The 26,846-nt window shown below is 44.8% G+C and overlaps 2 protein-coding genes across 3 annotated transcripts in view; both read right to left on the bottom strand.

Annotated features, from left to right (window-relative positions):
• The window catches only part of si:dkey-13n15.2 (protein transport protein Sec24C), a 20,247-nt gene extending 631 nt beyond the window's left edge, over positions 1-19,616 (bottom strand). The window contains exons 1-19 of the mRNA XM_061071867.1: positions 19,484-19,616; positions 18,262-18,957; positions 17,986-18,044; positions 17,428-17,481; positions 16,761-16,872; positions 16,157-16,284; positions 15,883-16,018; positions 15,639-15,748; positions 15,340-15,452; positions 4,546-4,737; positions 4,358-4,454; positions 4,016-4,120; positions 3,711-3,878; positions 3,143-3,239; positions 2,872-3,020; positions 2,300-2,438; positions 1,986-2,107; positions 1,566-1,745; positions 1,272-1,469 (exon numbers count right to left, since the gene is read on the bottom strand). Coding sequence (XP_060927850.1) covers positions 1,272-1,469; positions 1,566-1,745; positions 1,986-2,107; positions 2,300-2,438; positions 2,872-3,020; positions 3,143-3,239; positions 3,711-3,878; positions 4,016-4,120; positions 4,358-4,454; positions 4,546-4,737; positions 15,340-15,452; positions 15,639-15,748; positions 15,883-16,018; positions 16,157-16,284; positions 16,761-16,872; positions 17,428-17,481; positions 17,986-18,044; positions 18,262-18,910 — 2,808 coding nt within the window. The 5' untranslated portion in view covers positions 18,911-18,957; positions 19,484-19,616. The remainder of the gene's footprint in view (positions 1-1,271; positions 1,470-1,565; positions 1,746-1,985; positions 2,108-2,299; positions 2,439-2,871; positions 3,021-3,142; positions 3,240-3,710; positions 3,879-4,015; positions 4,121-4,357; positions 4,455-4,545; positions 4,738-15,339; positions 15,453-15,638; positions 15,749-15,882; positions 16,019-16,156; positions 16,285-16,760; positions 16,873-17,427; positions 17,482-17,985; positions 18,045-18,261; positions 18,958-19,483) is intronic.
• Positions 19,617-20,298: 682 nt separating this feature from the next.
• Positions 20,299-26,846, bottom strand: LOC133001691 (uncharacterized). 2 transcript variants are annotated; one of them, XM_061071334.1, is made up of 9 exons: positions 26,777-26,846; positions 25,897-26,528; positions 25,208-25,284; positions 24,860-24,940; positions 24,624-24,683; positions 24,357-24,455; positions 21,950-23,807; positions 21,593-21,745; positions 20,299-21,061 (listed from the first exon to the last, which is right to left on the bottom strand). In XM_061071334.1, exons 2-9 carry the CDS (start codon positions 26,483-26,485, stop codon positions 20,832-20,834), a joined length of 3,147 nt encoding a protein of 1,048 aa, XP_060927317.1. In that variant the 5' UTR covers positions 26,486-26,528; positions 26,777-26,846; the 3' UTR covers positions 20,299-20,831. The 2 variants fall into 2 exon arrangements, with proteins under 2 accessions (XP_060927317.1, XP_060927318.1); XM_061071335.1 differs by lacking the exon at positions 26,777-26,846 and adding an exon at positions 26,615-26,674.

A 26,846-nucleotide genomic window follows, 5' to 3' on the forward strand; every position in this document is an offset into this window, starting at 1 on the left:
AGCTTTTTACTCTCACCAGCAGTGATGCCGGTAACGCGCTACTTAGTAACGCGTTACTCTAATCTGACCCCTTTTTTCAGTAACGAGTAATCTAACGCGTTACTATTTCAAAACCAGTAATCATATTAAAGTTACTCATCCAAGTCACTCTGCGTTACTATTTTGTCTACTTTTTGTTACTTTTATTATCATCTACTCAAACATGTGAACTTCTCGCTCTTACTCTCACTTGCACACATCAACAATACTTCACTTCCTCATTGCCCCACCATCCCCAACACAAGCAGCCAATGAGGGCCTGAAATCCCCAACAACGCCATCCTATTGGTCCAAACAGTCACATGTCCAACCCCGACCCCTTCACTGACCCTCATGATATCGGAACGCTCCTTCAACAGAGTGTTTTACGGAACATTCGTCAAATCCAAACATAAACCCAGTCCGTTACAATATATTTGATTTTCTTCTTGCGTCTCTGGGAGTGAAGTCATGTAGCCTATGCGACAATTAAGTTGAATCGCCCTCGTTTCGTGCCATAATAAACAAGATCCCTACTACTGTCAATGCCGGGCTGCCTCACAGAACAGCTTTTTGGAAAACCACTCCTTGCTTCTCTAAGGTGTGAACAACAGGTACAATGTTCATAAAACATGTTTAAAAGTTACATTTATAAACAATGTAGATCATAAGTAGTACGTTTTTCCATTACAGTGTTAACATTTAAATGTCAGGTCAAGAAAGATTGTCATTCTTTTATTCTTTATAAAAACAAGTATTTATGTTAAGTGAAGTCAAGAAAGACTGTCTTTATTTCATTTTTATAAAAACATGCATTTTTTCAGGAAATAGTTTTTAAGTTCAACTTAAAATGTCAGGAGATACATTATACGTTGTTGTTGTGTACATTACTATTAAAAATGCACTTCTAATAAAGTGAGTGTTGGCAAAACCGGTTGTCATTTTTATGTTGAGGCGGCGGGGGTGTTGTCGGCAGCTGCTTAATGTTACTAATAAAGTAACTTGTAATCTAACTTAGTTACTTTTAAAATCAAGTAATCTGTAAAGTAACTAAGTTACTTTTTCAAAGTAACTGTGGCAACACTGCTCACCACCATCTACTGATTCTAGTGTAAAGTAGTGACTGTGAACTTTAAGCTGTTGCAGTTGATTAGAAGACATAATTTTGTGGAAATTGAAGGTAAATCATCCATCATCTACAGGTAACGTGGACACACACAACGTCAGGTTAGGGGTTAGGCTCCGTCACTCACTTCTCCAGAGGTCAGGGCGGAGAAGCAGCTGGCGTTGAAGAGCTCGACCAAGGTGCTTGCTGGGACCTGGGTGCCCACCCAGAGCAGCAGAGTGAGGGGTGCGTGGACCACATACAGACCCCTGGTCTCCAGGCTGAGGGCACGGCAGCGCAGCGCCTGCTCCGGGTTCGGAGTGATGGAGTCGTCAGCTGACAGCGGCTGCACGAGAGAGGGAAAGTGTGACTAAAAATGATCTGACATATTAAACTCAATAACACTGTGAATAACACAAACTCCTGTGTTGGTCGTACTGACCAGAGGAAGCAGCAGAGGATAGAAGTGAGTGACGGTGCCGCTTGTGTCCATGGCGAGAACCTGGCAGCGCTGCTGCAGTCGCTGGTGGATGGAGTTCCTCAGGCCCGGCAGCAGCACCTCACTCTTCCTCAAACTATTGATGTAAACAGGAAGAGCTCGCAGATACTGAGGTAGGACCAGCTACAGCACACAAACACACACACACAAGAGTACAGAGGGAAAAAGATTGAAATGATCTTATGCCTCAGAAAGTTAACATTTTTAAAACATAAGAGGTGTTGATCTGAAAATTACCTCTTTTTTCCTCTACAATAACTGAAACAGCATTTAAACCCTTCAGACGTTTCCTTAAATCGAAGTGAAAAGCTTCTGCAGGAAATTAAAACTCTGTTGTGTATTTTCTCAGGCTCAAAACCTCACCTGTCCAGCCGACACAGAGGCAGAGGAGCAGTGTTTACGATACGATGCCAGTGCTTCCGTTACCTCGGTCTGAAGCTCCTCCCTCAGCTCCTGTAGAGGGCGCTCCAACACTGCACAGTACACTGCACAGACACATCAGGCCGCATGTTAATCTACAGTGTTCAAATGGGACAAATATTGAATCACCGTGAAGCTGGGTAAAAACGTGTATATGCATTTAATGAGAGTGTGTCAGAACAGATATCATGATACATTATATTTGTACTCAATATAACAACTACATAATCTACTAATCTACGGTGCAGGTGCCTTACTCTTCTTGCAGTAGAAGGTGAGGAGTGTTTGGGCCTGGAAGTGGCGGAAAGCGTCCTGAAGGTGAGGCGAGCATCGCAGGGTCAGAGTGTGAACCCTGGTCCTTCTGTCTCCTGTCCTGGTGCTGTAGGACAAAACAGTCTGGGAAACGAGAGGAGGACAGAGGAGGGTTATGTTTAAAATAGATATTGAGTCCAAATGAATGGAAGCTCAAACAGTATGAGTGAGTGCTTTAGTCTGTGCAGTGTTTTACTAAGGACCAATATAAAATAGAAGTCTGGAAATTGTCTACTAATGCAATTAAAGCAACACTATGAAACTTTGTCTGAGCAACAGAGCCTCCAGCAGCCTCACATGCGGATTAGTTCTATTGGGCTCTGTGTCTGAATGGTTTTCATGTAGAGAATAAACAAAGTTCACCGAACTCTGTTTAGAATTCTTCATATTTTAAAAGTTTCCTCCTGAATATTGGAGATACACTCTGGTTTTTAATAACTTCATAACTTTTTTAATAACTTCAGACTGAGATTAGATAATAAGTGACTGATTTTGATGGACATGAACAGCCGCCCACCTGTATGGCTACACCTCTCTTCTCATCCAGACCTCTGGTGTGGGAGAGCTCCACAGCCAGCGTTGTCCACTGGTCGAGAGTTGCCATGACGACCTGGCTCGGGGCAGGTCCAGGGAGAAACAGTCCATAACAGCCGGACACACGTAAATCTGGTGAGACAGGTACAAATGGTTGTTTTTTTGTTTGTTATCTTGGATACAAACAAACAAACCAACAAATTGAATGATGTGAAAACCAACTCTTCGGTGAAGGGAATTTAAATCGCTCTCACCTTTGCTGACGAAAATCCTGAGCTCCGCCTTGTAGCCGGTGTGCGTTTCTGCAGTCCTCTTCAGATCAGAGGTGAAACGGTCTCTGTCCAGTTCTCCCTGTAGTGCAAAGTAAACAAATAAATAGGACATATACAGCAACTCATCTTAATGTCACCAAAACAAATTCATAAACACGTCATCCACATTCAAAGTGACTCCAGGAGGACTTTGTGTTGATTCCATCATGAAATAAGCAGTGGAGGCTCGAGCCAGTGTATATTTTTCCTTAAAAGGAATATAGTGGAATTATTTCAGGACATATGCTTATTCACTTCTTTGCCAAAACTTGGATTGAGAGTAACTGGTTATCTTAGATTAGTTTAATCCTCTCAAGTTGATTCTGTAGCTAAGCTAACTAGCGGTAGTCTGAACTTCAGCAGACTGATGTTAGAGGAGTGGAATCAATCTTCTCATCTAACATTTGGCAAAATAGTGAATCCAAGCTAAACCTAAAGACAACAACAGCTCACCAACTTTTAAAAATTACATTTCCTCTTCACTCAATGACAGGAGGAGATGCTGAACTACCTGGAGGTGGCTGTACGTGTGCAGAGCTCCCCCGCTGAGATATGGAATGTGCCCTGGCCAGGCCCCGCCCACGTCTTGCTGAGATAGCACGAACAGGTGAACGCCGCAGCCCTGACGGACGCACTCCTTGGCCAATGAGACGGCCGGCTCTGACGGCTGAAAGATGGTCTGAGAAAAACAAACGTGGAGGGAATTAAGATGAATAGAGAGACTGTGGCTTCACTTTGGGGAACCTGTCATGTCCTCCCTTTTTACTTATATATAAACATTAAACCTCATACAGTAGGTGTGTGTGTCGTATGCACCTTTGGTTTGTTGGAGCCAAAGAACCCTGAGGACGAGCTTGTGTCTCCCATCTCTATCAGAGAGGCAGTGTGGAAGATCAGCAGCTTGCCAGGAGAACTCAGAGCCTTACAGAGAATCAAACAAATTCTTAATCCACTACATGCACTGAATTACAATGTTTAATTAGAATTAAACCTGTCTCTACCAAATCCTTGACAGTTTGTAAAATAACGGAGATAAAAGAGACATATGAGCAAAATATGTCTCCTTTGAGGTTTTATCTAAAGTCACAGAGCCACAGAACAAAAAACTAACATCCAATAACTAGAGATTTGATTAAAGTTTGTGCGGTGATGACCGACCTGCAGTATGGCAAGTCCCGCCTTGACGGGCAGCTCCATGGGAACTCCACTGGAGTCATCGCACTCTGCACTGATCTGAGGAATAAGCTGCAACACACTGTGCATAGACACATACAGAGAATTAAACTGCAGGAAGTTTTCTTCACTTGATGTCAAACCGGACCAAAGAGATTCACATGTTCAATCACCTGTCGATGCTGTGTATACAGTCTTTGAGGGACACCAGAAGCCCATCTGTCACAGGAAGCTGCAGGTCCTCTGTCTCCATGACGACCAGCATGTGTGGGCGGGACAGGGCAGGGCTGAGGTTGTAAAGGTGGATCCTGCTGTCGTACGTCATGAGGCCGACACGCACGTCCGACAAGGCGTCACAGTCCTCACTACACAAACAAGACAAAACTTTTAAAGGTCCTTGGATCATGATGCCTGTTTACCTTGCATCTGCCACTTCTTCATAGTGGAGCTACTGTGCAGTGTGTGTGTGTGTGTGTGTGTGTGTGCATTTAAACTTCTGGGGTATTATTCTACTGGACCACTTGGATTCAGGCAAAGTATCTTCTTTAATAAGCTTCTCTGCTAGATTACTATTGTATCTGCTGTCTTAGATTAACTAGATTGATAGTTTGAACTGTTTTGGCCTTACCTTGAATGGTATGAGATTTGAGCTTGTTTGTTTATTGATTGTTTGTTTATTGATATTTTGCTTACTGTTTTCAGTTTCACTCAAGTGACTGAGAGCTAAAACAACACCAGCTAAAGGTAAAGTGCTTGATTTTTATTCCTACTCTGTTAAAAGAGTAAGTTCTATGTGACTTTAAACTTTAGTTGTAAACAGACTTGGTCCAGAAACAGTTTTTATTTTTGGATATGTGTAAACTTTCCGTGCGAATTACTACTCGTAGATACTATAGGCCTTTCACTTGTTCACACCAACACCGTAACCTTTCCTCTCTTATTTATCCCACCCGTTCCTCACATACCCAACACCTTGTCACAGGGGGCCTATGGAACTGCCAGTCAGCTACCCGCAAGGCAGACTTCATCTCGGGCTTTGCTAGACAGCAATCGCTTGACTTCCTTGCTCTCACTGAGACTTGGATCACACCGGACAACACCTCCACCCCAGCTGCTCTCTCCTCTGCCTTCTCCTTCACCCACACACCCAGACCCACTGGTAGGGGTGGTGGCACAGGTTTACTCATTTCCCGCAAATGGACTTCTTCTCTCTACCCGCTTCCACTTTTTACCCCAACGTCTTTTGAATTTCATGCTGTGACAGTTACTCATCCGGTACAATTAACTATTGTTGTTCTCTACTGTCCACCAGGTTCTTTGGGAGATTTCTTGGAGGAATTAGACGTTCTACTTTCAAACTTCCCAGAAAATGGCCCTGCACTTATCCTCCTGGGTGACTTTAACATCCAGACAGACAAGTCATCTGATCTTTTACTTTTACTGTCTTCTTTTGCTCTCTTACTCAGTCCTTCCCCTCCTACTCACAAAGCCGGTAACCACCTTGACTATATTTTCACCAGAAAATGCTCAACATCTAACCTCACTGTAACTCCACTTCATGTCTCCGACCACTTCTTTATCTCCTACTCTCTCAAAACAACAACCCTACCATATCAACAGAGTCTGTACCTGTCCGTCACAACATTCGTTCCCTCTCTCCTGCCTCTCTAGCATCCTGTGTTTTATCAGCTCTCCCTTCCACTGACTCCTTCTCACGCATGCATCCTAACTCTGCCACAGACATTCTCCTTTCTACTCTGTCCTCCTCTCTTGACTCTCTCTGCCCTCTTATGTCACGACAGGTCCGCCAGTCCTCCCCAGCTCCGTGGTTGTTTGACTCGGTGCGTGCCGACAGAGCCACTATGCGAGCATCAGAAAGGAAATGGCGGAAATCTAAACACCTGGACGACCTGCTCGCCTATCAGTCTCTTCTCTCCTCTTTTTCTGCCTCTATCTCCACAGCCAAAAGCACTTTTTACCAAACTACTATTCAATCCTCATTTTCTAACCCCAAAAAACTCTTCTCCATCTTTTCCAACCTCCTCGACCCCCCCAGTCCCCCTCCTCCCTCCTCCCTTCTACCAAGCCACTTTGTCAACTACTTTACAAAAAAGATTGATGACATACGCTCTTCTTTTTCTGATCCTCCTTCTAGAACCACACTTCCATCAACTTCATCCCCTTCGCTCTCCTCTTTCACCCCTCTGTCTCCCAATCAAGTTCTGACCTTGGTACCTCTGCCCGCCCGACCACCTGCCCCCTTGACCCCATCCCTTCTCACATTCTCCAGTCTATTGCTCCTGACCTTCTTCCTTTTCTTACTCATCATATCAACACTTCCCTCTCAAATGGCTGTTTTCCTAATTCTCTGTAGGAGGCAAGAGTAAATCCTCTCCTGAAAAAACCCACCCTCGACCCGTCAGCAGTAAATAACTACAGACCTGTCTCTCTTCTTCCCTTTGTTTCCAAAACTCTAGAGCGAGCTATCTTAAATCAACTCTCCTCCTATCTGAACCACAATAATCTTCTTGACCCTCGCCAGTCTGGTTTCAAGGCAGGTTACTCGACTGAGACTGCCCTCCTTGCTATGTCTGAGCAACTTCAAACTGCTAGAGCAGCTTCTCTCTCCTCTGTCCTTATCCTTCTAGACCTCTGTGCTGCATTTGACACAGTGAACCACCAGATCCTGATCTCATCCCTTCAGGACCTGGGTATCTCAGGCTCTGCTCTCTCCCTGCTCTCTTCCTACCTCAATGAACGCACTTATCGGGTAACTTGGAGAGGATCTGTTTCTGAACCTTGTCCTCTCACTACTGGGGTCCCTCAAGGTTCTGTCCTGGGTCCTCTCCTCTTTTCTTTGTACACCAACACTCTCGGGTCTGTCATTCACTCACATGGCTTTTCCTACCATAGCTACGCTGATGACACCCAACTAATCCTCTCTTTTTCCCGATCAGAAACACAGGTAGCAGCACGAATCTCTGCCTGTCTGACTGACATCTCTCAGTGGATGACCGCTCACCACCTGAAGATTAACCTTGACAAGACTGAACTACTTTTCCTTCCAGGGACAAACTCTCCCACCCACGACCTGACTATTAACTTTGACAACTCCGTGCTAACCCCCACTCAGACTGCTATGAACCTGGGTGTGACACTCGACAGCCAACTCTCCCTTTCTGCCAACATTACTGCAACAACGCGGTCCTGTAGATTCATGCTCTACAACATCCGGAGAATACGCCCCATTCTCACTCAGAAGGCGGTGCAGGTTCTGGTCCAGGCCCTGGTCCTCTCACGCCTCGACTACTGTAACTCCCTCCTGGCAGGTCTACCTGCTACTGCCATCCGACCTCTGCAGCTCATCCAGAATGCAGCAGCTCGACTGATTTTTAACCAACCTAAATTCACTCGCACTACTCCGCTCCTCCGCTCCCTACACTGGCTACCAGTGGCTGCCCGCATCCGGTTCAAAACACTCGTACTCGCATACCATGCTGTAAACAGATCAGGTCCAGTTTACATCCAGGACATGGTCAAACACTACACACCAGCACGTTCACTCCGCTCTGCTTCAGCTAAACGACTCGTTGCTCCTTCACTGCGAGCTACACACTCATCAAAATCACGACTGTTTGCTGTCCTAGCTCCTAAATGGTGGAATGAGCTCCCACTCGACATCCGTACATCTGAAAGTTTACACATCTTCCGCCGAAAACTTAAAACACACCTCTTCCGACTGTACCTTGAATAAAAAAACTAAAAAAAAAAAAACTAACCACTTTTGAAACTAACACTTTGGTAGCACTAAAATGGCACTTACTTATAGCACTTTGTAGTTTTGCTTTATTTCGAAGAAATTGTACTGTCTTGATTCTTGTTGTTCTTGGTTTGTACCCTCGGGGTTGAATGCAATTGTAAGTCGCTTTGGATAAAAGCGTCAGCTAAATGAAGTGTGTGTGTGTGTGTGTGTGTGTGTGTGTGTGTGTGTGTGTTTTATTCTAGCGGCTGTATTCGTATTACTACAGTATCCAGGGTAACAGCTGTAAATAGAAACAAGTGCTTCACGTAAATTTTAGTTTTGAAGAAGGGCCTAGTTCAAAGTATATTCTATATTTAATATATTCACTATTTGATATTCTTTATATAATTATTAGCGTAACGTGTTTGTGTGTAAAATATAGAGGAGAGAGATTAATGCAGTTTTTCTTTTAGGTTTGTATACTGAAGTAAATATGTGTTTCTGTATCTGCGCTTGTCAGTCTACGACTGATAAGATCCCCCCCCCTCCCCCACGCTCTTCCTCACAGATCATCTGCCTCTTCCTCCTCTTCTCTTGCTAACGGCGTCTCCGTGTTATCAGCCTGTACGAGTCTGTTTGCTAACGTTAGCCTGCATTAGCATTCAGCTAATTCCGCTACCTAACGTCAGTAATAAAGCAATACCACAGCGCAGTGACATATTTTCTACATGTAAACTATCAACTACTGTTTACATAGGAAATACACAAGTAACATTAGAAAATATGTTGATCTATAGACTCCTCATTACTGGAGAGAAGACAGCTCTGTTAGGTCGTCCTGTGTTTTGACGAATGAGGGCCACAGTAGCTCTCCTTTCGCTCAGGAAGGGAGGGGGGAGTTTAATGCGATCTTACACACTTCACCTTTAAATGACCAACTAACGCTTTTATTAGGGCCCCAAGCACTGACAGTTCAAGGACCCTATTGTTTTTGCTTGGATTATTTTATTGCTGATAAAAGTCCTTGTATTCATGTTTTTCATCAAAGTCAACCACACTGTTATCGTGGTTTTTATTTCTCACACATCCTGATATGGATTCTCTGTCTGTATAAATAAAGAAGTGCATCTTTTGAATCATGTGATATGTGATTTTATTCATAAGCAAATAATTGACTTTGATTGGGAATAAAAAAAACGTGACATTCCAAAAGCAATGAGCAGCAGTTCCTTTGATCTTCTTCAAAGACATTAAAGGCTTTTTAGAATTTCCATACTCAATAGATATTTCACCCAATTTAGATATGAGCTCATTGTCTTACCTGCGCTCATCAAAGACACACCTAGAGATTTCCTTCCATTTTGCAAGTATTTTTATTAATATCTACAAAGACGATGGATAAAGAGATTCAAGAGGTTGTAGAGGAGTCTATGACCAACTGTGTTTTTGACTTTGACTTGATGGACGTTTTGGTATCAGACATGGCCAGCGTTCTTCCTCTTCATGAGGCTGCTACTGAGGCTCCCCAGGGGCCTCAGACAGAGAGCTCCATGCCTCCGGGAGCTGCACCGCTCAGCCAACAGCAGCAGGTCCTGCCTGAGCCTGGATTTCAAGCTGCACAGACCAACTTTCCTCTTCTTCCTCCTTTTAATGCCCCAGTCAGGGACATGGTTGGCCCTACAGAGTGCGACCTGCCTCGGGAAGCTGCACCGCTCAGCCAACAGCAGCGGGTCCTGCCTGAGCCTGGATTTCAAGCTGCACAGACCAACTTTCCTCTTCTTCCTCCTTTTAATGCCCCAGTCAGGGACATGGTTGGCCCTACAGAGTGCGACCTGCCTCGGGAAGCTGCACCGCTCAGCCAACAGCAGCAGGTCCTGCCTGAGCCTGGATTTCAAGCTGCACAGAGCGACTGTCCTGTTCTTCCTCCTTATTATGCCCTAGCTGAGGACATGTATGGCCCCCAGCAGCCTAACACATACGGCTACATGCCTCCGGGAGAAGCACGGTTCCGCCTGCAGCAGCCAGTCATGCCTGCACCGGATCCTGCTCCTCCCATGTACCAGCCACAAGCTTTCTTGCCGCCTGACTATACATACTACGGTGCAGCTCAGTTAGGCCACAACCAGGTAAGGTACTAACAGGTTAAGACATCGATTCCATAAGAACATTATAAATACCTGTCTGACAAAAAGTCCCAAACGGAGGGTAGTGATCCAGACTGAGTTCTGGGATATAACACAGAGCAACTATGACAGAGGATCAATCTTTGGGTGGTCATAGTTGGGATGACAATGTTAGCATCAGGACAGTGTTATTAGGGCCAGAGCACTGACAGGGGATTATTATGAGAAGTAGTAGTAGTAGTAGTATTAGTGTTATTATTATTATTCAGGCAAATGAATTGGCTTTTTGAGGGCTTTAACATGCTCACATTCTTGACTATGGCGTCAAAGTTTGATTAGACGCCATTAAAACACGATGTTCTGTAACGCGGACATACATGGACCATGAATCCTTTGATGCTGAGCCGTAAACAAACAACTCCACTTCTGCAGTGTCAGTCGTCATAGATCAAAGGAAACTTTATGTCTTGCAAAGGTGACGTCTCTCTCTCTCTCAGAATTGGGACATTTCCTCAAACCGTGTCAACAGCGAAGGTTCATCCTTCGCCAAAGGAACTCCACTTTGCGTTGTCCTATCACCACCACACACTGTCTCATGATCAGAGTCCAGCCCTGAACAGCTCTATGTGTCAATATGTCCTCAGTGATTATTTTATTTTTATATAAATTAATGCAACGCTTCAAAATGCATGTGCTCGGGCCAGCCCAGTGCTGCTTTGCAGTCCTAGAAATTTTAGTTTTTATTCTATTGTATTACTGTTTGGCTTTGTATACTAGCATGCTTTAAATTAAGCAGCCGCCAAATTAACGGTATGTGCTTTTAGGTAATGTGTAGTTTGTCAAGATTGAGTGAGGATTTAACTAGATGCCCAAATAACCCCCTCTATCTCTTGGCTTGGATTCAAGCCACTGCTTGTTAATGGGATTCATTAGGCTGCCTTGCTCATTTGATAGACAAATAGCTGGAGTACTTTATATCACAAGCTAGTAAAGGGGAGGGAAGTAAAGGCTCCAGTATGCTTCTACGTATCCGTTTCGCGGAGAGGGACGCACGGAGACCAGAGAGTCTTTTTGATTTTTACTTGTCCGACGACTGTATGTTTGAAAACAATTCACCGCCAAACCCATAGGTAGCGCAACGGAAGACGAGCTCAAAGAAGCCTACCCCATTTCTGGGAAGAAGAAGTCCACGTGTGTTTATTTACCTCTGTCGGCTGGCCTCCCACACACTGAACCATGGCAACTAACAGAACTAAATAAAGTGACACCCAGCAGGTCAAAATGCTGATGTTATCGTTTCTTAGCCCAGCGGTTCCCCAGTCTTGTTTCCGAACTGTTTTGCTGATTCCACAGCTTGAATCTGCTTGAGGCTACACGGAGCTAGCTAGCTTCCCCCCAGCTAGCTTCCCCCCCAGCTTCCACACACAGTCAGCAGGGACTCCCGACACTAACTACTACCCATTGTTTGCTTCTAACCTGACGGTATTGTAGAAACAGTGTCATGATAGCAGTGGAATTAAAGTCGTGACAGCGGGTTTTTGCACTGTTACCACCGCAGTTAGCATGGTTGCTAGCCCGCTAGCCTAGCACGCTAGCGCCGTTTTGAAAGCTCGTTATAACCGTATGTGACCGTGCACACATGCCGTCAGTGCTCTAACGAGCCACCGTCAGCCGGACAACTGCGCTGGTTAAACACACACGTCACATTAATCGTAGAATCGTAGTTGTGTTTGTGTTTATTGTGAAGCAGGAAGTTTGTCCGTGGGGTCTCCGAAATAAACACGGACAGTTAGAAAAATCAGAGGTGTACGAAAAGCTGTCCGAGGCGCTTGGAGAGGGTGTTCTTATCTGACCGTTTTGGAAAAAACGGAGAAGCAAAAATCGGCCTTAAGGCTAAATAAATCTGCATTAAGTTGTAATTATTATTATCATTCAAGCAGTTACTGAAACTTTGTGTTTGTGTCTCCAGCTCCACAACATGACAGTAAGGCCTCTCCCTCAGGGCTTCGGGTCGAACCTGGCTCGTGTTGGAACCATGTATGTATCTCACACGTCAATGCAACCAAACACACAGCTGTGATGGTTGTCTCTTCAAACCCACTTTTTCTGTCATCTAATGTGTCTGCCTGATTGTGTCTAGAAATGGAAAGGTCGTCTATGGATTTCCGCCCTACACAGCTCCTCCTGTCGCTCCGGTAGTTAAGCTCAAAGCTCCACAGTAAGTGCACCTGACAGCTTCATCATCTGGGGCTGACCACTGAGTTTTAACAAGCGGAAATTAATGCTCTCTCTCTGTTTCACTGTTTCCCTACAGAAAGAGAAAGTATATCAGGCAGCCAGAGAACGAGAGCAGGCCGTATATCCCGAAGCCCCCGAATGCTTTCATGATGTTCCGCATGGAACAGAGGCCCCAGGTTGTGCTACAGCTCAACAACCAGAACTGCGCGGCTGTCAACAGAGTCATTGGACAAACAGTAGGTGTCTTTGCTCTGTGTGTTTGAAACTCTTGGTGTCACGCAAACTTCACCACAGTTTGATAAAAGATTTAAAAGCTTTCTGCCTGTGAGCGCTGTCGAAGACAACACCTCTAATTTAAATGGTTCCTCTAACTATAATTCTTGCTATCTTAACAGTAACGTTTGTTCTTCCTCCAGCACAAATACACTGTGGGTGGTTTCATTGCAGAACCTCCACCTGTTCACCTGGATCTGTGTGTACTTATTCTTGTGTTTGTGTTGTTGTGTGTCCACAGTGGAGGTCGATGTCCAAAGAGGAGCAGGCAAAATATTTCCATAAAGCAGACGAGGAGAGGAAGCTCCACTCTGAGCTCTACCCTGCCTGGTCAGCCAGTGACAATTATGTATGTACTGTGCACTATGCTCAAATGCAACTCATACATGTTCATATCATCCTACACTCAAAGGTGCAACGCAGTCACTGCAGCTGATACTGATGTCTGACATGTTTGTCTTTGTGTACAGGGACTAAAGAAGAAGCGGATTAGGAGGAAGGGTCCGTCTTTCACTGAAGATACTGACAATTAAACTCTCCAGGGAGCGAGTATCATCTCATGACCTTCAACTGTGCTTCTTTTATACATTAACTGCTAGATAACAATAAACAATGTAAGACAATGTAAGATTTCCTCCAGTCTCATTCTGATCCATGTCACGTTGTGCATCAAGTACACAATCAAAAGGAACTTGTGTTTTCTAATTTCTCATTTGACTTTGACATGTGGTTGAAATTGAAGCATCTTGCAACATTTGCAGTTTGTCGTAAATCAAAACACTTTCATCTTCTGTCACATAAGGAAAATAACTACACTTATCACTTCATAAAATCCCCAGAGTGAAAAATAACGTCTGGTCTTATGAACCACAACGTAAACAAATGTTTCAAAAGGGTAGGGATGCACCGATCCGCTTTTTTCACCTCCGATACCGATACCGATATCTGAGGTTTAGTATCGGCCGATACCGATCCGATACCGATACTTATTAAACAGTCGGTTCCCCTGGTCCGCACCAGTTCTGAGTCAGCTCCCCCCGCGCGACCGGAGGGTTCCCCCAGCGGGCGACGTAGCTGAGGTGATCCCCGAGAAGGGCCCGACCGGCGTCCAGAGTCGTCGCCGGTGCGGAAGGCGGGCCGTCGGAGGGGACCGGGTACGGCGGTCGGCAGCGGCGGCGACTCTGGACGTGTGTCGGGCCCTTCTCGGGGATCACCTCAGCTACGTCGCCCGCTGGGGGCCCCTCCGGCGGACACCACCCCGCGGTCCCAAGAAAATGAGAAAAAGCCCCCCGCACCAGCGACGCCGTGAGGCACCACCGGACCCCCCCAGTGTGCTGTTAAACTCATAAGTGACACGGGGGAGCTGATCCTTTCGCTCGCTGCATTTTGTAAACACGGCGTGTTGCTTGCGTATGACGTCACTCACAGCGCACAGCATAGAATTACACTGAATAGATCCGCCGATATGGATCGGCCCTTTGTCACCGATACCCGATCTAGAAATTTCTTCAATATCGGTACCGATACCGATACAAATATCGGATCGGTGCATCCCTACAAAAGGGCTCAACATGTCGCACTGCAGATAAAGGAATCAATTCATTTCTGCTTCATGCTCAAGTGATTTGTGCATGTTCAAGTTCAGAATTCCTCCAGCACATCGTCCCACAGAAAACCTTTCACTCATCACTGTGTGTGTGTGTGTGTGTGTGTGTGTGTGTGTGTGTGTGTGTGTGTGTGTGTGTGTGTGTGTGTGTGTGTGTTTGTGTGTGATTGTGTGTGTGTGTGTGCGTAACTAGTCCTCACAAGGTAAGATATATATATATGAGATATTATTTAAGGTTTGGGTAAGGAGAAGTCAGTGTAAAGGCCGGCGCATGCTTCTGCGTTTTCACGGGAACGGAGACGCAGGAGCCCTTCCGGGCCCCTCACGGCCCTTCCTACGTCCTTACGTGCGTCGGCCAATTTTTCTAACTAGACGGCAAAGCCCCGCAAGCGTCACCCGGCCACGAGGGCTGGGATTGGTCTGTTGACTACATCATTTCCGGAGTCGCATTTCCGGTTCATGCCCGGAAACCACGGAAGATTTAGAAGAACGAATATGGACCAGATAGAAGAGCACTTGGCAGAAGAGATCCAACACTATGTCCACTAGTATAACCCGTCACTAACCGGCGGATTTTTCCGCCAGAAAAAGGCTCTGAGGAGCCGCCGTGGCGATGTAAATAAATCGCTCTTCTTCGTGCAACACACTCTTCTTCGTGCAACACACGAAGAAGAGCCGACTTCGACAAAAAACATTACTGCGCCTAGTGTTCTGGCGGGGAATTGCATGGCAACCCGCGCAACGGTTGGAGAACCATGAATGAGAACGAGTCCTGCGTTACAGCTGCGTGCCTGCGGGCCCCTGACGACACAGAAGCATGCGCCGGCCTTGAGTCAGGAGAAGTGTCCAGGGAAGAGATTCAACTGAATGCAAGCGAGTGTGTGTCTGTGTGAGTGGATGTTACTGAGCAGTCATTGCCAGATCCCCTTCATTTATGAGCATGTATGTGTGTGCATGCACCTACAGCAGTGGGAGTGTGTTGTACCTGTTCAGAGAGGCGAGCAGCGAGTGGATCTGTTGTGTTACAAACTCCAAATGTCCTCCTCTCAGCGCTGAGGCAGACACATCTATGGCGAGCAGCAGTGCAGCAGGTTCACCCTGAAATGAAAATACAACTTAGACCTAACACGGAAACTTTCCTCAGGCAACGGAAGTGCATTGTGTAAAGTTTGGAGCAAATTGGTCGAGTGTTGGGTTCCCTGGACTCGGCCGTATGTTTGAGGTCCATTCTTAGGAGTTGGTGATATTGAAACAAAGCTGACAATCAGAGAAGGTGGAACAAACCTTCTGAGAGTGTTGGATCTCGTATGAGCCCACGCTAAGTTCAGGCCTCTTGTCTTTGTCCACCCGAGCCCCCTCCACTCCCTTGGTGGGCTGGTAGTGTTGCCACGGCACTGACGCACAGGACAGGAGAGAAGAACCCAATCAAAAGGAAGCAACAAGCACAAACCATCATGTTCGGTGCAGCAGCTCCACCCGATGAAGGTGCGGTGAAGGTGCCGTGCTCCTGACCTGATCTTCGTCTTACCTTCACTGAGTTTACCACAGAATGGGCAATAAAATCTCTGACCACAGTCCTGCCAACCCATCGCCGGGCACATGGAGGCTCCGCAGCAGCTACAGCCCAGAACACACTCTGGCTCCTTACAAAGCGGGACCGGCTCCTGGAGACGACAGGAAACACACAAGTTTATCCTCACAGAGACTTTCATGTTGTGATGTTTCTCTGTTTGTATGTTGTATCATTGTCAATGTTGTTGTTTTTACTCTGTTGTCAAATAGATTATTAAATGAAAACTGACCTCCCCTGCATTTTGTTTTGAGAGAGGAGTGACCAGAGCTCCCAGCGGCAGGCGACTGAGCAGGGCGGTCTGACCCTCGCAGGGCACACAGTACGAGAGGGAGCGGATGGCAAAGGGACTCGTGTTGCCTAGAGACAAGGTCAATAATGATATTTCATGAGGCACAACATAACTTATACTTCACATTAATAAGTTAAGTCATAAAGTTGTATGGTGTTTGAAAACAGTCATTGTGTAAGTTGTGGATGTGTCGGCCATAACGTGTGCTTCGAGTTCTGTTGATGCTCAGAATGATGTCTTGACCCATAGAGCCAGATGAGACACAGACACACAGACACACAGACACACAGACACAGACACAGACACAGACACAGACACAGACACACACACACACACACACACACACACACACACACACACACAGACACACAGACACACAGACACAGACACAGACACAGACACACACACACACACACACACACACACACACACACACACACACACACACACACACACACACACACACACACACACACACACACACACACACACACACACACAGACAGACAGACAGACAGACAGACAGACAGACTGTGTTGGTCACCTCTGTCTTCTACGATACAGGAAGTAGTTGCCAGAGGAGGAAGTTGGGAGAAAGGCTCTGAGACAAAGACCTTTCCCCCCCACTCTGCCCGGTCCTCTGCAATCACCTTCACCTGGAACACAGGGAGGGAGACGGAGCGGGGGGCAGGCCTTGTCAATCAAAAGGGTCTATCATTTTATTACTTTTACAATAGTTATTGTTTATATAGAAACATATATAGTAGATTGTATATATAGTAGTGCCCAAGCCATATTGATATGTAGGGAGATGACAGGGGGTAACACGAAGATTTACAAGAGGCAGTTTTCAAAGAATTATGAATTATGAGAAAATTAAACTGAGGCTTATTTTACAGTTTGACAAAAAACTTTATATAAATAACTGTAAACAAAGAAAAAACAAAGTATATAGTCTGAATTTAGAAAATAAAATGTGTTTCGGTTACAAATTTAAAAATAAATACACATCTTTTATCTAATGTTTATTCTGTAAAACAAATTTTTTGTATCAATGCATATTGGCAACAAACTCAGCCGTGGCTCATATCAGCCAATTGCAGCTGTACTCATCAGAGGACTGACCCCTTTACTTCCCTTACTCTTACTCTAAAGGCCTGAAAGGAGCCGGACAAGTCAGGAAAAGATCTCAAGCGAGCGACAGAACTTACAGCGTTGGGCAGGAGCTCCGGGTCGAGGCCATAGCGGGACTCTGAGTTAGGAGACTGCAGAGGGGAAACAGAAAGAGTCATTCTCTAAACTTTACATCTCACTTCTGTGTTGAGTCTAAAGTCTAGAAAGTCAAAGCCACCCTTTAACTACTTGACTTACATAAACAGCCTTAATGCTGAAGCTTAACATAAAATGTCTCATTAATCCAGAATTGCCACGAACATAATCACTGGCTACATTTAAAGCTTTAAAGTTTGAGCGTGAATCTCTGACTAGAGTTAAAACAATTAACCGATTACTCGTCTATTCTGATTTTCATTCCTCATAGAAACCTGGTTCTAGCTTCTACCAATTTGAGGATTTGCTGCCGTTTGGTTTCACAGCACATTAGACTGATTATGTTTTAAGCTATGGACAGAAAAACAAAACACACACATTTAAGAAGGAATGTGCACATCTGTGATGAGCGTTTTATATAATTTTGAGACGTTACGTTGGCCAAAGGATTCATCAGGTCATTGAAAAACGAATCTGCTGATAAGCTGTATTCTCCTCACCTGTGGAGCGATGTTCCTGTCCTGTACAGCTGCACTGGGAACAAACTCCTCAGTGTTTCCTGAGGGGAAAACAGAGCAGTAACAAAGATGCAGGAAACCTTCAGACATGAGTGATTAATTGAAAAAGTGGGCTTGTTTCATTTAGACGACAGGACTTCCTTGAAAGAAGAAAAATTGCTCATTGTGGAATTCTAATTTCTAGTTAATTCTACCCCATGCTGGACACTCTGCGACATGTATGCATGTGTATCGTGTTCTTACGACGTGTTCACGTACCTCTAGATTGTGATGGAAGAGCCCAGTGAGGCTGCTGTTGGATGGGGGAGTCGGGCGAGGCCGGGGTGTGGATGTATCCAGCACCGACAGGAGAATCCACATTCTTCTGAAACGCAGGCTGCTGTGCACACTGTGGATTCTGGTCTGCACACTGTCCGAATGATGGAGGGCTGATGGGGGTGTGATGGAGTGATTGAGCTCCATTGAGAGAGACGTGGTGGGAGTATGGAGGTTGGAAGGGGGGGGGTAGTGGTTGGTACGGGCTGTGAGGGGGGTACGCTGACGCCCCCTGGGGGTTGGAGGGCTGCGACCCGTTGTTCACAAGAGGCAGAGAACAAGGAGGTATGTTTCTCTCGTAGCTCACAGCTGGATCCACATGAGAGACGTGAGCGTTGGGGATGAAATGCTGAGAGCTCTGCTCAGCATCACCAGTGAAGACCTGACTGTGGTTTCTGAGGCAGTCGTGGTTCGATACCTGCAGGTGGTCGTGGCCGGACCGCTGGTCAGAGGGCGAGCCCAGGCTGAGGTGCTGAAAGCTGGGCACAGGGTGGCACAGGGGTCCTGGAGGTGAAGCTGGGGACCAGCCGTTCTGCCCCGCCCACTGGGGACCGGGTGTCCGGCTCTGATTGGCTGAGAGGGCATCCATCATCGTCCATAACCATCACGGATAGGTGCGTTTCTCCTCTGAGGCGGGACCTAGCGAAGAAACATCAAATTTCAAAATAAAAGTGTTTCCTTCAGATATCTTATCTACCTACAAACAAACAATAAAAACAAAAAAAGCATATTTTAGCTGGGCGCCATCTTTGAGAAAATCATATCTTGTGACTTTCGCATTTAGCTCCATCACACCGACATCAGGTTACGTTAACAACCTGACATAAACGCATCATTCTAAAAGCAGATTCTCTACAATCACTACACCCCTGGTTATTAGCTTAATTGATCATTTTGGACTCACTCACTTAAGCTACAGACTGTTTATAAAGATGGACAACAAATCTCCACATTGAAGTTGGGGCTGACAGATGAGCTGTGCTGCAGCCGACCACCAGGTGGCGATCGAGACGCTTTGGCTTCACGTTAGGTTAGCTGTCATGTGTCCATCTTCAAACCCGTTATGCGTGGATTTGAACCCATGTGTTAGGGTTAGGGTTGAATGCGCCTGGGTGCGTTAATAATGAATGAATCTGAAGAAAACACGGCTGAGGAGTTACGTTACCTTTGCGCATTAACGTAAACTGCAGGTTTTTGCGGCACGTGATCGTCTCCATCTCCTCCCTTTGTCTGTACGTTACATCCAATCCGTGACAGGAACCGGTCGCAGGTTCGATTCCGCAGGTTCAGTCGCTGTCATCCATGACACAACGCTAGTTAGCATCATGCTAGCGAGAGTCACGACAAGCGGGTTTCCGCTCTGCCTTTCACAGTAAAAGCACGCGGCACTGCTCTTTTTACGAGACACGGAAGTTGACGCTACAAGATAAAAGCATCGAGACTATAGAGGGACCTGGCTGCAGACAAGATGGTCGACTTTTGTCCTCTATAAGCGCATGCGCACTAGATTAGATATGGTACCAGAGTAATGCATTTAATATTCTGTACTCTCTCATTTATACAGTTATTAATGGAAAAAAGTTAATTCAAGTCTTTAAAAAGTCTTTATCTACTTTTTAAATAAAATGTATATTTCAAACAATATCTTATAGCCTGTATAAACATGATACATACCTATATAGATGAATTAACATTAATTCATTACCACCAAATCACAGAGAAAAATATTTAAAATTTGTATCCAATACATTAATTTAGAAGCTATTGTTTTAAACTTGAGTCACTCAGATCATTTAATTATAAAATACTTTACTTTTTAACATTTCCCATATGTAAGATGAATTTGAATATTTAAGGTAGTTTGAATTTGCTCAGGTTGTGAATGGTAGTTTGCTGCTATAACTAAGTTTCAATAGATATATTCATGATATTCAAGTCATTCAATTCATGGAAGGAGATAAGACGATTGAAAAGCTCATGTGTGGTAAATAAATTGGCATATTTGTTTTATTATTGGAACGTTGTGTTACAATGCCAAACTTTCATATATTAGTCAACCAAACAGAACAATATAATACAATGTACATGGAAACTTGGTCACAGAAGATAAACGTACAGCTTCAAAAATAATGTATCAGCATAACTGTGGATCACGTAATTTGCCTGCAAACATGAGCCGTCTCTGAATGAACCTCAGAAGAATGCAAAATAAAAATCTACACAGAAAATCGCTCTGTAATTTTGGAGGAAAGCTCGATGCCTGGGAACGAGTGCAAACCAAAAACCATTTCAATAAAAATAAAAAATGTACAGTTCCGAAATGCTCCCAGTGCTGCAGAAGATGTGGACACCGATAAAAAACAGGCTTAAACTATTGAGGGAAAAAGGGAGATGACGGATAAGAAGATGAAAACGTTGCACATTACAGGTTTTTCTTGAAACATAACATATCCTCTGAGCTCGTCCTCTCCTCTGCTACGGTTCCACTCTCACGTCTTGCTGCTGTCGGCGGGTCAGGCCTGTGAAGGGCCACTTTGTCTTTTTAGCGCAGTGATCCTGTTTCTGACGTAGTCCTTCACACCCTTCCAAGAACGGGTCTTCAGTGCTTTGGCCTCGGCCTCAAGACACTGGATGCAGTCGTTTTTCTGAGGCACCTTGTGTCCCTCAATGAAACGCATCATGTGTCTTTCAACAGCTCGGACCTCTGCTTCTTCCCACTTCTGTTTGCCCTTATATTGAGACCCTGTGGGAGGGGGGGGGAGACACACAAGAAATTCAGTTGACATGCCCATTTGTGGACAAAGGCTGGAAACTTTGACATTACATTAGGTTTGACCACAGGTGAACAGCTACAGGGGGATGTTAAGTAAAGTTTGCATATCTCTGTCACGGCTAATGACATATCTCAACATGTTAAACAAAGTGGAAAAACCCCACAGACCCACTCGTTTAAATTGAATTTCAACAAAATCTGGTGTCAGTGCGGATCTGCAGGTTGATATAAAAATCAGGTATATTTGGGGGACTGGTATCTAAGAGTGTGTTGGCCCTCGGTGGAGACATGTACTCAAATGATTTCTAGTTACTTAGGAAATCAATGAAACGTCAAAAGTAGAATCGCAATGTTAAAGAAAGTGAAATAAATTCCAGGATCTGCCCTAAAATCAAATGGCTTTATAATACCTGAAAACCAATACTGCAATGAGGAAAATCTCTACAAGCAACACAACTTAAAAAACAGGATAAAAAGCTTGTTCATGACCAACATAACTACCTTTGTCTCTTTGTTGAGTAGGAACAGTCCTGCAGTTGCCTGTTGTTGATCCATGTTCTTGTTGATAGTCATCTGCTTGTTGGTAGCTCGTGCCGGAGAGCTCAGTGTGATACCATGATGCAGCTTGTTGTCCTGTTTCAGGATATAACCTCTCTGTATTAAAAACAAAAAAAGGAAGTTTTCTACTTACATACGGATCTCATATCTTCTGATTACTTCCCATTGGTTTTACAGCCTCGGCTTCTCTCCTAATAAAACTACACGCCCACTTTGACTCTTGTGGAGGGATTATACCTGAACACTCTACTTGGAAACCATGTCTTGACACAAAAGGGCATTAAACTGAAAATGTATTACCTTCAAAATCCATGTCATCCTGCTGCATGCAGCCGTTCTGTTGATAGGATTTCGTTTGATAACGACGGCCAAAAATGAGTTTGGCCTCCTCGTCATCCAGGTTCATCAGCTGGAGCATCTTCGGGTAATGCTTCAGGATCTTTCTCGATGTCAGTGCTTCAGGGTTTTTCGCTCCACATTCTTTGACAAAGTGATGGATGGACTCCGAGCCTTTGTAGGCAGAGAGCGCACACGGCCGGCCAAAGAGAAAGGGATTCTTCTGTGGGACGCCGCAGGTCTCACGAAGCTTCACGAGAAGCTCCATGGCTGAAACAAATGAGGGTTTTAATAGAACAGGGACCATTCTCCCACAGCTGCCCTTTATGTCAACTCTAGAGAAAATCCCACACATGGTTCTTTCCAAATCTGTTACGGACACGTCCATGTCGTCGAGCACGTTGGACTTTTTCCGTGACATGAAAGTCTTCAGCTGAATCGACGACACCTCTCCAGGTTTCCTCCTGTTGAACACGATCGTCCGGGCCAGTATCACCTTGGCCAGACAAGCATAGTTTTCTGCAGAAGGGTTTTCTCCCAGTTTGTTCTCAGCAAGACGATGAACCGTGTCCAGGTGGGAATTCAGAAGCCTTACATCTTGGGCGATTGGCACATTTCTATCCGTGGTCTTTTTTATTTCTCTGAGATTTGTTAACGCACCTGAAGAAATGAGCCTATTCCATTTCTTCTGATACACCACAAGGAAGTTTTTTGCCGACTCTGCCAGACTCGTATCACCGCTCTTCACCGCATTAGCCTCAACGATGCTACAGGCCTTCTGCAGGTGGTAACCCAGCTTGATGGCAAGTGAAGGAATGCTGAATGTTTTGTTTTCGAGGTCGTAGCCCGCCAGCACTTTCACTGCAGCCACCACGTGCCTGAAGCTTGAAGGGTAGAAGAATTCCTCCAGGTTCTTCAGCGGGGTTGTTTTCTGAGCTTCGAGCACAAGTCTTGCTAACTGACGGAGGTTTTGCCGAATATAATCGTGCTTCCTTACATCGGAGGCGTACTGGTTGAACATTTGCTCACCGAACTGCAAGATGACCTGGTCGTCGATGACCGTTTTTGTAACATCGTCGTATATCATCTCACAAACAATGTCCTTGAAACCATCGCTGATGCCCAGATCTCCAAAGATCTCGAGCGCGCACCGCGATGCAATACGCTTCCTTCCAAATTCAGATTCATTTTCATCCTTTACTTTATCTGGGCATTTTCTCATGTGTCTGTACACAGCTTTCTTCACATAAAGGCCGTGACAGTAGAGACAGTGAAGAAAGTCTTGGGCTTGTCCAGGCTTGCGTGGTCGTTTTTGGACGGCAAGTACTCCCTTTCCTGCTTTTATCACATTCTTATTATGCACAAAGTTTCCTTGATTTATGAGTTTTTTCCATATCTTTCGTCTTTCTCTTGACAAGACGGGGTATTGAAAAGCAACTGCAACCTCGGCTTTGTCGCAGTGAACCCTCTCAAAGTGCCGTGCCATTTTGGACTGCGGCTTCGAGCAAAACAAACAGTAATTCCTCTTGTCGTACACACGCTGTTCCTTCGTATTCAAAGTTGGCAACACTACAGTTTGAGAGGACTTCTTCTGATTGGTTGCAGAGAACTTTTTTGCACCTTTGTCCTTAAACAAAGAACTCTTCGTCTTTGTTTTCCCCTCGGAAGGTTCTTCATCCGGGGTCGAGGAAGCACTGTGACTCGATTTATCTGACGAGCTCCAGTCAGTGTCAGACTGGACGTCAGAGAAGTCTCCGTCATCGTTTGGAAAGTAATCCGGATCAGTGTCTTCGCCTGACTCGGATGAAGTGTTCTCCTTTTTCTGAAAAAGGTAGAAAGAATTGGATGTAGACATGAGGTCAAAATTCGCAGCAACATTAAATGACTGAGCGTGTATTAATTATGTTATATATCTTAAGACAGGTATACTGTATATATCACTGCAATCTTACTCTTACTTTTTTAGATTTGGATGGATCAAGTTAAACTTATCCAAGAATATTTCAGTCCAATCGGAGAAAGGATGCTATGAAAATGCAAACTCTCAGTTTTCAGTAGGTTTGTATCAGAGCTGTTCCCTAAAAATAAAGCCAAACCGTCTCCATCGCCATCTGGTGGCTGGCTGCAGTATAGGTCATGCCTCCACTATGTAAATGAATGGGACATGGGCCAAACTAAATTTAAGTAAATATCAAATACATTTTTCTCAAGGATAGGAAGTGTAATGCGATTAAAACGTATTATGTAGTTTCAGTTAGTTTCCATCCCTTCGCATCAGATGAAATGATGAACTGCTTCGTTCTAAAATCTACACTGTACTATTTGTTAAGAATCAAAAGCGAAGAAACTCATCAGAAATGCAGGTAAGTACCAGTGATTCTCCTGCTGACATGGGATCACCCGGCAAATCACAGGTCTCAACATGTTCATCACAGGAAGCAGGTGATGAGCAATGAGCTGAAAGATGAGACTGAAAAACCAAAACACACAACAAGAAGATGGTCAGAAATCTGAAAAGTCACGGTGTGGAAGTTTGACTACCATATTGTTACAGCCTAAAATTTACAGAGAAAACGTGGTAAAGTAATTTATGTAGATTTCATAATTGAGTGTGGTGCAAAGACAGTAATTCAACAACCTGCATAGCTGTGTGCAGAGAGCGTCCATCACCGGTGTCATCTGCAGGTATTGAATCCAGCTTAAAGGGCAGAAGAAATCTATTAAATTATCTATATTACAACTATCTACACTTATCTTTATAGCATGAATTTGTTAACTTTATTTTATAATTGTCATTTCACAGAGATACTGGGTGGCAAATATCTACAGAAATAATAATGACCGTAAATTGAAGAGTAGCCATGACACACTTACGAGTTCGTCCATCTCCGCCAGTTGTTTGAGAAGTTGTGCACGTTGATTTAAAATGGCTGAACGCTGCCTCTCGTTGTCGGGCTGACAGTATATACAAATACAAAAAATACATAAAAGTTATAATGTGATGGTGATGATCTTTAACAAAACTCCACAGCTCTTGATTGACATGTCTTGAAATCACATTTTCATTTGGCAAATGCTTTTTTCTTTCTGTCAACCTCTGAGGTTTCAAACTGCTTTGTCAGAAATGTATCAGACACACATTATGTTTGGGAAGATCTGTGCTAATATAATAATATAATACATAATTAGTGAGTTTTGGTGTTTGCCCTTTTGTTTCCTCACCAGTGGAATTCTGTTCTTGTGCGATGGCTCATTGTTACACTGAGCAGCCGCATCACAGCCAGACTTGTTTTCAGCCCCTGAGGAGAAGACAAGTGAGACGGATGCTTTAAGATTTTAAACATGACAGGGGGAGAGAGCAATGAGACATAATAATAGTAGCTTGAAGTTATATAAAGTGCGTTTCAAGAGACCCAAGGACGCTTCACGTGTCTGTGGGGACAAGCTGCAAAGGACGGAAGCGGATCTGGACCTGAGACCACAGCTTGAGAACAGCAATAATAATATGAATCTATATGGAGGCATTTTACTTTTATAAAGGAAATCAATCACTAAACAAAGAAAGAAAAGAATGTATGCAACTTAAATATGCAGATCATCTATCCAACCCCCATTTTTAGTTAATTTCAAGTTCGATTTAAAAAACATTTTTCCAGTATGTTCATGTACTTCATGTTTATAACACATTGCTTTAAATTGCACAAAAGTCTTCTTTAGTTCCTTGTGTTTATATCAGTCTCTGATTCTTTTACTTATTTATTACCTTACCTAAGTGAATTTCACTCTTCCCTCAGTGGTGGGACTGATAATCTCCATTAACAAAAACTTTATATCGTCTTTAAATCCAACCTGACATGTTTGACCCCACTGAAGAGGCTTGTTTCTTTAAACTTATTAAGAACACCTCTTACCCCTGCTGTGTAATGAAGGCATCCACTGAGCCTGCTCCTGAGAGGTGGAAGGTCCGAAGCCCTGAGCGTATCCAGCGACACCAGCCGACTCCACGTTCATCCCCCCCGACGGAGCCTGAGGGACATGGAGACGTTGTCCACACGCTGGGAGGCTCATGGGCAGACCCTGAAGTCCACCTGCTAAGCCCTGATTGGTTAATTGAGGTCGATACGGGTTGTGGGGTAAGAGAAGCGGCACGTGTTGGGACCTGCAGAGCTGACCTCCATGGTTCTGGATCGAAGTGTCAGTAAACAACGCGGCGGCTGCTGGGTGGCTGCTGACGTGGGGGGGTTTGTACATGGCAGACTGGTACATGTTGTGGGGGGACTGGGGGGACTGGAGGCTGCTGGGGCCGCTCACACAGCTCGGACCCAGCAGGTGGTCGTAGGAGGGTCTGTGGTCAGAGGACGAGCCCAGGCCGAGGTGCTGGGAGCCGCCCAGTGGCTCCAGGAGGGCTCCCTGCCCTGTGGAGCTCGAAGACCAGCCATGAGGACTCACCCAGGAGAGACAGGGGACGTGGCTCTTAGTCGCTGCCGGGTTGTCCATCATCTTCCGGACCCATGGGACAGTGTCTCCTCTCGGTGTCTCGGTCCTGACGGAGAAGGACAACATGCTCAGTTAATCACGATGCGGCTCCATCACTGTTTTAACCTGAGGTCTAACATGTTAGCTAGCTACCTTTAATATCAGTTAGCATTAGCTGTGTTAGCCTGCTCGACCGAGGAAGTGCGGAAGTGTTTCGTAGAGGAAATGACAATTAAAATAAAACGTCCAGGCTCAACAAAATAAATAAAATACATATAATATTTAATCCAATATGTCTGTTCATGAGTACTGTACCTTATTACGTCACAGAGCGGCCTTTGTTTACCTCTCTCTTTGCTAACTTAGCACTTCCGCCTCCTTTTTA

The sequence above is a fragment of the Limanda limanda genome, chromosome 5 (genome assembly GCF_963576545.1).
Source record: "Limanda limanda chromosome 5, fLimLim1.1, whole genome shotgun sequence".
NCBI lineage: Eukaryota > Metazoa > Chordata > Actinopteri > Pleuronectiformes > Pleuronectidae > Limanda > Limanda limanda.